The sequence below is a fragment of the Mchenga conophoros genome, linkage group LG20, assembly GCF_057382185.1.
Source record: "Mchenga conophoros isolate Kocher_MC1m ecotype Shallow Benthic linkage group LG20, M_conophoros_male_GT1.1, whole genome shotgun sequence".
Taxonomy (NCBI): domain Eukaryota; kingdom Metazoa; phylum Chordata; class Actinopteri; order Cichliformes; family Cichlidae; genus Mchenga; species Mchenga conophoros.
This window is the reverse complement of record NC_140545.1, coordinates 15,458,170-15,471,995: the sequence shown is the minus strand read 5'-3', so window position 1 is coordinate 15,471,995 and position 13,826 is coordinate 15,458,170. Positions and strand designations below refer to the sequence as shown.

The following is a 13,826-nucleotide window of genomic DNA, read 5'->3' as shown; positions in this document are numbered from 1 at the left end:
TCTCCAGATCGCATTGATGCCACGGCACTCCGCCATGGAGATGTTCAATGCAGGAGATCCAGCCTCCAACATCAGGAGGCAGACCTATGAGCGGTATCACTGTCACGACGGGGCAAAGAGTGTGACGCGCCCACTGATGAGTGACACCTGTGCCAAGCTGATAAGCAGCATGTCCGCTATCATAAATGATGGAGCTCTGCGTGAGTTACAAATAAAGCTTATCTGTTTGTATGACTTTATGATTATATGTTTATATTCCTGGAGCCTGCATGATCTCAGACAACATCAGTGAAATTAACACTGTTTATGACACCATTATTGTCCTCCTTAAAGTTAAATGCAACTCTCAGAAACGCCTTAAATCACTCATTATTTATCTTATCATTTTCGAGATGCGCTCCAGACGGGTGACTTTAGCTCCACTTCTTTGCTCTTTTTCTCTCATTGTGATCGTTGTTTATAATACATGTTTGGATCCGGTGGTTTGATGCTGGGGCTTCTCTGTCCTCCAGCTTGTAATTGTGACCCTCAGGGGTCCATCAGCTCTCTGTGTGATGTCCGGGGAGGCCAGTGTCGCTGCAGACCCAATGTGATTGGTCGACGTTGTGACCAGTGTGCTCCAGGAATGTATGGCTTTGGGCCCTCAGGCTGCACAGGTGAGAAGTGCAGATCCAGCTCAGGCCTTTCTCATTTTTCCTGCAGGTCCATTCCATATTTTTTCCCAGCTGCTAATGTTTAAACATTTCCTCAGTAAGTTTAAACATTAGTGGCGATGAGAAGTTAAACATTAGTAGGGATGGAAAAGCAAAGTATTATGAGATAGCCTGACTCTTTACAAACTAAAGTGTCATACAAGTCAAGAACTACTGAAGCACTCTTTAGTGGAACCTGTTGTCAACTCACACCAGCAACATTACAGGTGTTGAGTAGTGAGCTTGAATTGTGTACTTGTACATTTACAGTTCTTTTAATGAGTTGTGTACAATGCATCTGGCGCCCTCTACTGCCTGTCAGTGCAACTTTGCTATGCCCAAAGCCTCTTTTTCTTATTTCTACGTTCAACTCTTTCTCCCACCTCCTCTTCTTTTCCCATCATGTCCTTCTAAAACCCTCTCATCCTTTTTAATTTCCTCTTGTAATCTCTGTCTGTTCTCTGTCAAGCCTGCGGTTGCAGTTTGGACGGCTCAGTGACCCGACTTTGTGACAAGTTTACCGGTCAGTGTCAGTGCCGTCCGGGAGCATTCGGTCAGCGCTGTGACAGATGCCAGTCGGGTTACTGGGGCTTCCCGAGCTGCCGACCCTGCCAGTGTAACGGGCATGCAGACCAGTGCGACCAGAGGACCGGCGCCTGCATCAGCTGCAGAGATAATACTGGAGGGGACAAGTGTGAGAGGTGATGATACAGTACTAGTTTGCTTGGAATCTTGTGGATGAGATCATCAACGATGATTTTATTCAAAAGTTTAGACAAAAAAAGAAAATGTTTGCAAAATATAGGGTTAGAGTTATGACTCTGCGCTAGTGCTGGAGTTGTCACCAATGATGCCTTAAACGTTTAGGGATAGGTTTACAAAATATTGATTTTCTTTTACTTTGATTCCATCTTAAATGAATAATCCAAAGATATACAGATTAAATTTAAGTCTGAATCTGAATCAGAATACTTTATTGATCCCTAGGGGAAATTATGTAAAGTGGCATCTGGCCACGCAAGAAGCCAGAGAATATGAAAGGAAACACTACAAACAGCTTCAGACACAAAAGAAAGCTAACGGTTCACACATCAGAGCAAAAAAGCACTTTGATGACGTACTTTGTAAGGCATTACTGCGAACAGTGGCTTTGAGTAAAACTGCGTTGTTTCACAGTGGTTAGCACCGGTGCCTCACCGCAATTGGTCAGATGGGTAAGATGGCGCTGGCAAGGCTGGCAGCCTTAACCCAATTTCCCTCGGGATGAATAAAGTATTATCAATCAATCAATAATCCTGGGTTCAATCCACCTTTCTTGTGGACTTGTGTTGTGTGGGTACTCTAGTCTCCTCACGCATGTTAAGGAAGCACACTAGATTAACTGGTGATTTTACCTTGGCTGTAGTTGTAAATGCGAGGGTGGATGTCTGTGTCTCTGCGTTCGCCATGTGACAGATTGACAGCCTGTCCAGGATGTATCCCACCACTTTGAACACTCCTTATTGTAGCTGGCATTCAAATACTCGCCGGGCATCCCAGTCAGTTCAAAACTGACTGTTTACATTTGCAGTGCATTTTAGCAACACCTCCTCATCAACACAAGCAGTGATGACTGTACCAGGAAATATGTGCTAAGCTAACAGAATCAGCATTGCAGAGAAAAACCCCTAAAGAAAGAGAACATTTGGAGCTTTTAGCTCACAGAGGTTATTGTACATGTGCTACATATTCACTATTTGAAACTTTAGCCACATTTAAATTCAATATACACTGCTGTAACAGAAGCACACCTGTTCACCCGAGTCACCCAGCTTGTCATTTCTGTAGGTGCGCCAATGGTTACTATGGCAATCCAATTTTGGGCACAGCATCCGGCGGTCAGTGTCGTCCGTGCCCCTGCCCAGATGGTCCCAACAGCGGACGCCACTTTGCCGTGTCTTGTTATCAGGACAGCCGTCACAGACAAATCATCTGCAACTGCAACCAAGGATACACAGGTAAACCTGAGTCAGTGCACTCTCCTACTGTCTCTGTACCTTAACTTCTGTTTGTTCCTCATCCTCAGCACGTGACACTGACTGGTGAGACCAGATGTGTGTGTGCTAGCTTTAGTTGCACACAGTATAAATACTTTGTGATACTACTTATCTGATGTATATTCAGCTGTAAGTTGTGTCACTTAAAGATAACCATGAAATATTAGTATTTTATGTCACTTGTGCTTCATCAGCATTGTTTTTGTAGCTGATTTGGATTTTGTAGCATATCCTGTGATTTGAATAACCTCAATGATTGATATTAATCTGAAACAGTGCTTACAATCTACAAGCTACAGTGATAACACAAGTTAAGACAGGGCAGAGGCTGTAACTGAAACGAGGTAAGGATGATTCTTTGACAGCAGCTTCTGGTGAATGGTAACCTTTATCGTTTCCTCCCTCCCCTGTATTACTGGCACAGGGATTGTTAAACGCTCCGGGGCGAACATTTTTAAGCGTGAGTAATGATGGTTGACCCTGCTCCCTTCCCACCAACCCTCACTTTCCGCTCCACCATTCCTACCCATGCATGGCTTCAGCACCCCTCCCATCAGTGGTGCTGTGCCACAGTGCACTCCTGAGTGAGACCTGGCTCAAAGAATGCCAAATCCTTTTCTGTGACTGTCTGTGATTTTTGTGCGCCTGAAATTAGAAGTTTAAACTGCATTAGAAGTGTAGAAATAGCATTTGAACCACATCTGTAAAAATGCTCCTAATACAAGGGCCTGACCCAGATTCAGTGTTTTTGAGCAGTTCTTACAAAAATAAACCTTTTAAAGTGCAAAGGAAGCGTAATGTGGGCGTGAGTCTGGGTCAGTTTTGTGTTTTGAGCAGGTTTCATCTGTTTCTGTGAATTAATGATGTTGAGAAGTGTTAGTAATTGTGGCAATATGGCCATACAATCAAGATAAACACATTTATTTGTATTTTATTTACTCCATAGATAAAGCATAATGGAGCACTGCAGGCCCTAAAAATGCAGATTATTTCTGTATATCCACAGCTCCCACTTTCTGCTCCACACTGTTTTTTCTTCCCTTTGACCTCCTCTCTCCTTAATTCTTGTCTTCCATCCAACTTTGCTGTCGTCTAATCCTCTCTGTACTTCAGTGTCTGTGCTGCCAGTGCAGCTTGACTTTACCTCTCCCCACATTCTCATTCTTTCTTTCTCTAAGTTTCTTCTGTGCTCCAGTTCCTGCTTGGCTCAGGTATGCCGAGTATTTCGGCTTTGATGTCCAACTTTTAAGGGACAGCTAATAATCTATGAAGACACTGTCAAAGCTGTGTGTAGCAGTAGTTGATGACATAATACAGTATATTACAGATTAGGACAGAATTATTAGGCCACCTATCAAAATTTTATTTTTTCATTATTTCCCCAAGTTCTGTTAAAACAGAGAAAGGAATTTCCAAATATCCTAGTTTTATTTTAGATGCTTATGCTATCTTAGTTTGCACACAGACAAACTTATATAAAAAAAAAGAAAGAAAACAACTACCATGGCCAAAATTATCAGCACCCCGTGATGTTAATAGTGGATTTTGCATCCTTTCTTGCTGAACAGCCTGCAGTTGTTGTGGTTTTCAACAAGTCTACACCAGGAGTGATGTATGTTTTGGGTCTTTGTGGTGTTGGAAGAGAAATCGACGACCCAGACCTAGTTTACCTGCAAACAGCTTGAGGTTCTTCATTCAGGATGAGGACCAAAACGCAGGACTCAAAGATGGGAATTTAACTGAAAACAACAGCTTTGTTGCTTGAAATAATTCTTCACAAATATAAAAAACAAAACCGAAAGCAAGGAACTCGAAATATGAACTCAAACCAAAACACACAGAAACTGGGAAACTAACGGACAGAGACGAACACAGGGCTTAAATACACAAGCAGGACAACGAGAGGATGGGGGAACAGGTGGGAACCCAGCTGGGACAAATGAGACATTCATAAAGACATGGACTAGACACTGAGACGTGGAAACATGACAGACTCGGGAACAGAGGAAACATGGAGCACAGAGACAAAAGTAACTAGACATGGAATATAGGGACGACGTAGTGACAGAGAACCAAGACAAGCATACAACACACGACAGACAAACAAGGAAAACAAGAATACAGAACAAACCTTCACTAGGGACATGAGACCAGGAACACAGCAGAGGCACAGAAACAGAACAGAAAACCATAGCAGATGAAGGCATGATGCTAAAATCACTGAACGTAAATATTATAAGCCATTATGTATGTGATCACAGGTGTAGTATGATGTCCTAGAGAAGAATGTGGGGACAAAGATGCTTCACTAATGAAACTGGTTAACAAAACACTTTTGAGTGATGGCAAGTAACAGAACTGCTACATAACAGACTGCTTTAGTAAAATATTGGATTTATGTAATCATTTCCTTGCTTTAAAAAATGGGTTGAGCCAAGTGTTAGACTAACAGGTTTCTTTTAGTAGAAAGGACTTGAGAATCTGTTCATGATGAGGGGCCGTATAACTGTTTAAACCAAGATTGTCTACTGATTCTAACACTGGAATTTCATACTTTCCTGCTTCTTCTCGGATCATTCATCCTAAAATCACGGCACAAAATGTAAAATGTAAAACTATTTTTGCCATCATATCTTCTTCCTCTCTGCTCTGGCCATAAATAATGACAATTTCTTCTTCTTTTTCCCAACCTAGGTGCCCGATGTGAGGAATGTGCCCCGGGTTATTATGGTAACCCCTCTCAGCCAGGAGGGCGCTGCCAGCCGTGCCAGTGTAACAACAACATAGACATGTCAGACGTGAACGCCTGTGACAGTCAGACCGGAGAGTGTAACAAGTGCCTTTACAACACTGAAGGTCCCAACTGTGGCATCTGCAAGAGCGGCTATTTCGGGGATGCTTCCCGACGAAACTGCAGGAGTGAGAATCACTTTCACTGTGAAAAGAAAAAGCTCTGTGTTGCACGTTAGCGATACTTCAGAAATCGAAAGAAATCTTAATTAGCCTTTTTTTCCCCTTCAGAGTGCACATGTAACTTCCTGGGTACTGAACGCAGCCAGTGTATTGAGCGCGAGGACTGCGTGTGCCAGCGGGCCACAGGCCAGTGCCAGTGTCTGCAAAATGTCGTAGGTCTGGCGTGCGACCACTGCGCCCCCAACCACTGGAACCTGGCCAGTGGGAGGGGCTGTGAACCATGCAGCTGTGATCCTAACAACTCTGTTACCTCTGCGTGTAATGAGGTAGGGAATACTTTGTGTTTTTTAGTGGGAATGCTTTCACTATACAGAGCTTGTGTGACATATTTCTTTTTGTCGTGCAGTTCTCTGGTCAGTGTCAGTGCCGTGATGGCTTTGGAGGGAAGGCATGCACAGACTGTCAGGAGAACTTCTGGGGAGACCCCAGGACACAGTGCAGAGGTGTGAGACACAAGAACATGAGAAAACAGTGTTAAAGAGACCAAATGATTTAAAGAGATGAACTCTTGCTGCTCATGCTTTGAGATTGTTTGCACTCAAGAAAGTATTCTTACAGAATGATAAACACATGCACACAGTACTGTTAGTTACAATGAGTTTCAAAATAAATGTATTCCATAACTGGACAACAGTCACTCAGGTTAGTCAGTCAGGTCTCAACAAAAGGAGACTATTTATCCACCTGCACTATTTTCATTTGGCACACTAGCTTTTGTTTTGGGACCTCTGTGCGCTTCCAAATGCACACTTGGAAAATAGCAGCAGGACCCAAGCACAGAATACTGTCTGAGAATGTAAACGTTATGATTTAGAGACCCTCTTAAGTATTGTTGCATCCTCTAGGCACTGCTGTACCCTTGACAGGGGTTACTCAGTTGCATCCGTGTGATTTGTAGCCTACAGAAAGCAATCTTGAACTTTTTATAACAATTTTGTACCATAAAGTAATATTACAAACATTGACATTATAAAGAAAATGTGATAGTAGAGATTTGTGACTAAGCTTGTCTTTGGTGTGTGGTTGGATTTTGGCAGTAAGCTCTTTGTTATTGTGGAAATTTTGTGGGGCTATATGCAATATTGTACACGAGTACATTTGCATTGTTTTAAGCTAATATGCAGTTATGTATAAAATAACGTACACCTTCTCTGAATTCAAATTCAGCTGAAAGATTCTTATGTATCAGTTATGTATGTTTTGGGAGTTTGGTGGTCGGCAGCATCCAGCTGTGTGCTACCACAAGGAGGAATGACATCATCACTAATCTGTGAGAAGTAATTTTTTTCATGCCCATCAACCAGGGAAGGGTTATAACACCATTTCCAAACTATTTGAAGTTCATCATCCTACAGAGAGAAACTTGTTCACAAGTAGAAAACAGTGAAGAAAGCTATCATTCTTCCCAGCATGGACATTCCAACAAATTCAGCCCAAGGCCAGACTGTACAATTCTCAGACAGACTACAAAAAACCTAAGAGCTTTTTCTTAGACTCTAGAAGTCTGACTTTGTGTTTTAAACGTTAAAGTTCATGACAGTAGAACTGGAAAAAGACTGATTAAGTATGGCTTGTTTGGAAGGGCTGCCAAGAGAAAGCTTCTTGTGTCTTAAAGAAAGTAGAGAAAGAAAATAAGAGCTTCTCCTGTGCCGTGTTCAGCCAGCATCAGGTGAAGACTCACAGAAGCTAATATGGTGCTGCTAGACTACCTGAGGTTGTTCTCTACTAACTATCCTCTCATTTTCTCCCCTATAGCATGTGACTGTAACTGGCGTGGGATTGAGACCTCTCAGTGCAACCGAGTGACAGGCCACTGCGTTTGTCAGCAGGGAGTGTCGGGTGTCCGCTGTGACCAGTGTGCCAGAGGCTTTTCTGGCCAGTTCCCCAACTGCCAGCCCTGTCACCAGTGTTTTGGGGACTGGGATCGCATTGTGCAGGTTCAGCTTTAATGCAGGGAGGATGGATCTAATCCTTGAATCATTGATTGATTAGGTGTCAACCCCAATCTTTTGTTTCTCTTTCTTGTCATTACCAGGACTTGGGAGCGCGCACAAAGGCTCTTGCAGAGCGTGCCCATGAGATTCAGACCACTGGGCTTATTGGACCTTATGAGAAAGCCTTTAAAGACCTGGAGGAGAAGCTGGCACAAGCTCAGGACATTGTCACTGCACGCAATGCCACTGCTGCAGCTGTCACTACCCTAATGGAGCTTATTGAAGATCTTAGGTAAAGCAGATTCATCTGCAGTTATTTTATTGCTTAACTTAGCTAATAGTTTCAGCATAAACCCTTCTTTCCTTATCATGCTCAGTTCCAGCTCCATAGTTTTATTCTTTGACTCGACTTTCATAGCTTAGCATGACACACAGTCCAGAGTGCCTTAGTCCACCCTGTGTCTGAGTTAAATATTTCTGGCTCCTTTCACCTTATTATTATTCTGACTGGTAGCAACCTGTAAACAGAAGGTTTGGCAAAGTGGTGGGCGGAGCCTCTCTTCTCACAAAATAGAGTTGTGTGCCTGAGATGACCATATTAGGAACATCTGCTCTCAAATGCAGGACCAGCAGTAGAAATAAAAAAACCTTTTGATCAAGGACTTTTTATCATATCTTTTGCCAGATCAAATAGCAAAACAACATAATCAAACATCATTAACATATTTACTCAGGAGAAGAGATGGCAATCATGGGACGTCTTGAACAGCGATACAGTGTATATTTTAGAACAAGTCTAAAAAGTTTATTACACAATCTATGTTGCTATAGAGATAACCAAAGCATGTCCATTAGTGTGGCTGGGGCCCCTCTGCAGTCATATTTAGGGTCCAGTTCTATATGAATTTTTGATAACTTGTCCTTAGACCAATGAAGATGATGTGCGCCTTTAAACTGTGCTGCAGAATGTCTAAGGCACACCGTACAAGTTTAAATCCTCCTTATACTTTTTCCCATTTGGGTCCAGAGTCAGTTTCCCATTTCAAGATCATCTCTTCCCCTTTTTACAACAGCGCTTTTTTGTAAGTTATGGTCTTTATAGATTTTTAATCACCATTTGACGTCTCCAGAGTACGTGGCAGGGATCATTTTCTGTGAAAGAAAGGATGTGCTGCGAAACACCGCTTGGTTAGATGCTGGCAACACCAACCCTTTATGTGAACATCCGGGGTAAATGGGATTCATTTAGCAAAATTAATAACCAGCTTCATCTGACTGTTTATCCTGTTCCCCAGTGTTAGAGTAAGTGAGTAAAGATAATGATAAGATACACTGTTGAACTTGCCCTGATCAGTTGAAGTGTATTGAGAGAAGTATACATCCTACTCATTTGTTTGTCTCATGTGAAGCAGGCATGTGGTTGGCTGGAAATGGACCCAGAATTCAGGACTCAGCAGACGAATGTTAAACTCAAAATCACAACTTTATTGCTGGCAAAATGTGACACAGGGACTGGGGATAAACAAACATGGATATATGACTGACTGGGGAGACAAAACGATGAAACACAGAAGATTATGGGAACAGGAAGGGCTAAATACAGGGACAGGACTACAGATGTGTTAGATTGATTAGACAGTGAAAGCAGACAGACACGGGGTCATGAGCAGGGAGACAGAAAGGATAACAAAGCATGGAGACTAAACAGACTACAACAGGAGACGCTGATGACAAGAAACAGAGATGAGACTACGAACAGACTGGACACGAAAGGGAACTAACGTAACAAAACAAGAACCTTGAACTAGAAATAACAAACTCAGGTGCGCTAGAGAATACTAAACTCAACATTAACTAATATAAAACTTGAATGTAAACATTTCATAAATCCAAAGGAATGAGTAAGAGTTGAAGACCCAGGACCGTGACATTTTTTTGATTTGATTTGAAATCTTATCAACATGTATTACATTTTCAAGCCAAACATATTTTATGTATACAAATCCTACAGTGATTTTAGTCAGGTATCAAAGGCTTCATCATTTACAGAAGGGGTAAAGATGTTTTTTTTTTTTTTTTTACTGATGCAGCAAACCAGGGAAGAAAAAACAACTTTCAGAAACTGAGATTTGTCTGTGGATACAGATGTTACAGATGTTTGTCTTTCTCACCAGAGCACAGATTGGTGAGACCACTGACACCTTAAACAGTCTTGAGGGAGAATTAACCATCGTGCAGGACAGCAACTCAGAGGCAAGCAAGGAGCTGAGTGCTCTGGAAAGAGAGGCCAAAGAGCTTAACCTCACTTCAGAGCAGCTACACCACCAGCTGGATATCCTTAAAAACTCCAACTTCTTAGGTGAGAAAACTGTGTTGATTTAAATTTCTGTCTAATAAAATCTAAGAATATTATTTTTTGCATAATTCATCTACCTCCCATTTTTCACTCCAATCAGAAATAACATCAGCATCTCATCTAATATGTTTCTTAAAGGGGCGTATGACAGCATCCTTAGCTCCTACAACAGGTCTCGCGATGCAGAGAGGCGGGCTAATGAATCAACCACCACCAAACCCAGTACAGTCAGCCAGTCTGCAGACACACGCCGCCGCACTGAACGCCTCATTGCTGCAAAGAAAGACGACTTCAACCGTAAAAATGCTGCAAACAAGCGTGCTCTGGGAGAGCTCAACACCAAAACACAGGGCTTGGACATGAAGAAGCTCAACGAGAAGGTTTGTTTTATTCTTTATTGTTCTTGTTTAGCTGTCTGCACTCATATAGTTTCATATTTACTCATATTTATTTTGTAGGTGACATAGGCTCTATCCACTGTGGATTAGAGGAGTACTTGAGTCCTGCACATATACTTGCAATATCCATACCAGTGAAATTACATTTGCATTCATACCAACAGGTTTGTGGTGCCCCAGGTGATGCCCCCTGTGCAGAAAGCCCCTGTGGGGGTGCCGGTTGCCGTGATGATGAGGGGAAGCGTCATTGTGGAGGCCTGAACTGTAACGGTGCTGTGGCAGTAGCTGACAGTTCCCTGGAGAAAGCCAGACATGCAGAGAGGGAGCTGAACAAAGCTATGAAGGAAGTGGAGGGACTCTTTACTAAGGTATGAGAGTATATGCAGATCTATAGATGAGATGGGTGTGTGTGTGTGTGTGTGTGCGTGTGTGTGTGTGTGTGTGTGTGAGAGAGAGAGAGAGAGAAACGGGTTTTCACAGGACTCTGGATTCCTGCAAAAAACGAATTACTTCTAGCAGTATCTGGAAGTATAGGCTTTATTTGTAGTTGAATGACTTTATCACTCTGACACATCAATGTGGAGGAATTTTTAACCATCCTTCTCTGCCACAAGGCTTGCATCCCTATCCCAAATATTAACATTAAGAGCTTGGGTCAGTTCTGTGTCTGACCAGTTTGCTCAGTAGGTTGAGAAACAGACAGAAGTGTGAGGAGCTTGCAGAAGGTGATTTCTATAGTGAGACACTTCGCTTGATTTTCAGAGAATTGAGGTTACTCTAGTAACCAAACATTTTGATTGCACCCACAGTAATAAGTGCAGTTGTAAATCTCCCTATCAAAGATATAAACATTTGTGTCTTTATCCAGGTGGCAGAGGCTAAAACACAGGCAGAGGAGGCTAAGGGTAAAGCCAAGGCAGCTCTGGATAAAGCCGCCACTACCAAGAACAAAGTGGAGCGTTCCAATAATGACCTGAGAGACCTCATCAAACAGATCAGGGACTTTCTCACACGTAATCTTCAAAAGATTTATTTATTTATCACTGAAACCTTGTTGAATATTGATGTTACCTGATAATCTAGCCTCCTAATAATCCTGATATATCTCTCTCAGAGGAAGGCGCAGACCCAGATAGTATTGAGGCAGTGGCAAACCGTGTGTTGGAGCTCTCCATTCCAGCTTCACCCATTCAAATCAAGCATCTCGCTGATGAAATCAAGGAGCGGGTCCACAGCCTTTCAAATGTGGATGCCATCCTGCAGCAGACGCAGGATGATGTCCGCAAGGCCGAACAACTGCTGCTGGATGCCAAAAGGGCGAGGTAGTTAGATTTAAAACTGTATTATAATGTATCGGTATAGAGTTATTTGTGCTACTTGCAGTCATTAACGCTTCATTGTTGTGAAGGCATCATGCTGAGGGGGTGAAGACGACAGCAGAGAGAGTGGAACAGGCCTTGGTGGATGCTAAGAATGCCCAGACTTCAGCAGAGAAAGCCATAACAAAAGCCAGAGCTGACATCGGGGAGACTAAAAAACGGCTGACAGAGGTTAGCAAAAATTCATAACACTTATGTATATTGTGGGCATTGCCTGTATACAAAAGATGGATGTAGTCGCTGTGACATCACTCATTGGTTTTGGATTCCTAGTTTTAAAGTTTCAGTGTTAGTATTTTGACCAACATCGTGTTAGTTTTTTAGAGCCCAAAATTGCTGTATATGGATGAAAGGGGTTGAGTGCTAAATTATCCGCTAATTAGCAAGCTTCTTTAGCTAGCTGCATACATAATCTGTATGGATATAATGCACACGCTGGTATACTGGTCTCATTTGCTAAATGTTATTCTTACTGAATCCAACATGATGTTAATTTGATTAATGATGCTCAACATTACTGACAAAAAAGATGATAAAACAGCGTCGCTTTGGGATGAGCCCACTGTGTGACAAGTCTCTAATGTAAGAGCAGAGCCGTGGCCTTGGTTTCACAGTCATTTCTGCTCCTCACTAGTCACATTTCAAAGCACAAATATGGTGATGATGAAAACTTCAAATGCCTTTGTGCACTTATATGTACAGTTATCTTAAAGCAATTTCATTCTAGTGGTCAGTAGAACACAAAAACCTCATGTTTAGTGCCCAAATAAAAACAAAAATGAAAGTTTGAAAATTTTGCAGACTTTGTCCCAAAGAAAAGTTTAAAAGGTTTTCTTCCGTAAAGGTCATATTTCTGCTATTTTGTTTGTTGTTGCAGAATCTCTCTGGTCAGTGGCTGTGAGCCACAGTAGAGCTTAACTGAACAACAGGTTATTTCTTTAAGCATTTTACATAAAAAAAATATAGTTTAGGAAGTTAAGAGTTGTGTCTGTTGGACAGCTTCCTTTTTCAGCAGGCAAAAACAAAATAAAAAAATTAAACTAGATTTTAATGACCCTAATTATAAAAGATAAATATACATATCACAGTGTTTTGTTTATAGCATGTTTCTGCTGCCCCCTAGTGGTTATAAAATACATAACCATAGATTAAAAGAGTTTTTTTGTTTGGCTTTTTTTTTTATTCGTGAAATTTCAGGGACCAAAACATATGCAAGCTGATCAACATGCTTAGAGAAATTACTTGCACATAAGGGATAATGACAGTTATCCCAGTTAGATAACGTTAATTTCAATTCAGAAAGAACTTTACTTCTTTTACCCACTCTACGCAGATTGAGTCAGAAACATCCGATGGTGAGATGAACCTTAATGATGCCATGGCCCGCCTCAACACACTGAGACGTGAGATCAATGCCTTGAAGACCAAACGTGCCAGCAACAGCATGGCAGCTGCCCGAGCTGAAGAGACAGCTACCATGGCACGGGACAAGGCAAATGAAGCCAAGCAGGTGTGTGTTTGTGTTTGTGTGTGCTTCATAACAACCAGACATGTCTGTTATAAAAGAAGATGTCTTTCTGCGCAGATTCTGGATGGTCAGTTGACAGATAAATACAATGAGGTACAGCAGCGGGTTGACACTAAAGCCAAGGCTGTGCAGGATGCCAAGAAAAGGGCAGAGAGACTCAGAGATGAAGCCAAGGAACTTCTGAAAGATGCCCAGAAAAAGCTACAGAGGCTTGCAGGTACTTATTAATGTCTGTGAGTGTCTGGAGGACAAAAGCAGATAGTTGCAAAGAAACAGTTGATGCAATACATTTATCAAATTTTGTCTAAATTATGTCAATCTTGACTTGTAGGCAACATGTGTACATTTTTAAAATGTGTGGTGACTGACAACACTCTAAGAATACAAGTCTTTAAACGACATTAATACAACAAAATGATCAGTTATGAAAAGAATAATGTGGACAAAAGGCAAATAAACCTTACCAAACAGAAGACATTAGTACTTGTGTAAATATATACACTATGTTTGATATAAACATGACTTTTCAA

The 13,826-nt window shown here is 41.8% G+C and overlaps 1 protein-coding gene across 2 annotated transcripts in view; it reads left to right on the top strand.

The window, feature by feature from the left end:
* lamb2 (laminin, beta 2 (laminin S)) overlaps window positions 1–13,826 on the top strand; it is a 43,640-nt gene that overhangs the window by 28,478 nt on the left and 1,336 nt on the right. The window contains exons 18-35 of one of the 2 annotated variants that reach the window (XM_085260770.1): window positions 8–200; window positions 513–656; window positions 1,162–1,393; window positions 2,520–2,689; window positions 3,153–3,188; window positions 5,423–5,647; window positions 5,750–5,967; window positions 6,048–6,144; window positions 7,457–7,638; window positions 7,737–7,927; window positions 9,810–9,994; window positions 10,130–10,371; window positions 10,554–10,757; window positions 11,258–11,402; window positions 11,504–11,711; window positions 11,798–11,939; window positions 13,102–13,278; window positions 13,354–13,513. In XM_085260770.1, the coding sequence (XP_085116896.1) occupies window positions 8–200; window positions 513–656; window positions 1,162–1,393; window positions 2,520–2,689; window positions 3,153–3,188; window positions 5,423–5,647; window positions 5,750–5,967; window positions 6,048–6,144; window positions 7,457–7,638; window positions 7,737–7,927; window positions 9,810–9,994; window positions 10,130–10,371; window positions 10,554–10,757; window positions 11,258–11,402; window positions 11,504–11,711; window positions 11,798–11,939; window positions 13,102–13,278; window positions 13,354–13,513 (3,151 nt within the window). The remainder of the gene's footprint in view (window positions 1–7; window positions 201–512; window positions 657–1,161; window positions 1,394–2,519; window positions 2,690–3,152; window positions 3,189–5,422; window positions 5,648–5,749; window positions 5,968–6,047; window positions 6,145–7,456; window positions 7,639–7,736; window positions 7,928–9,809; window positions 9,995–10,129; window positions 10,372–10,553; window positions 10,758–11,257; window positions 11,403–11,503; window positions 11,712–11,797; window positions 11,940–13,101; window positions 13,279–13,353; window positions 13,514–13,826) is intronic. The other variant, XM_085260771.1, reaches the window with a different exon arrangement.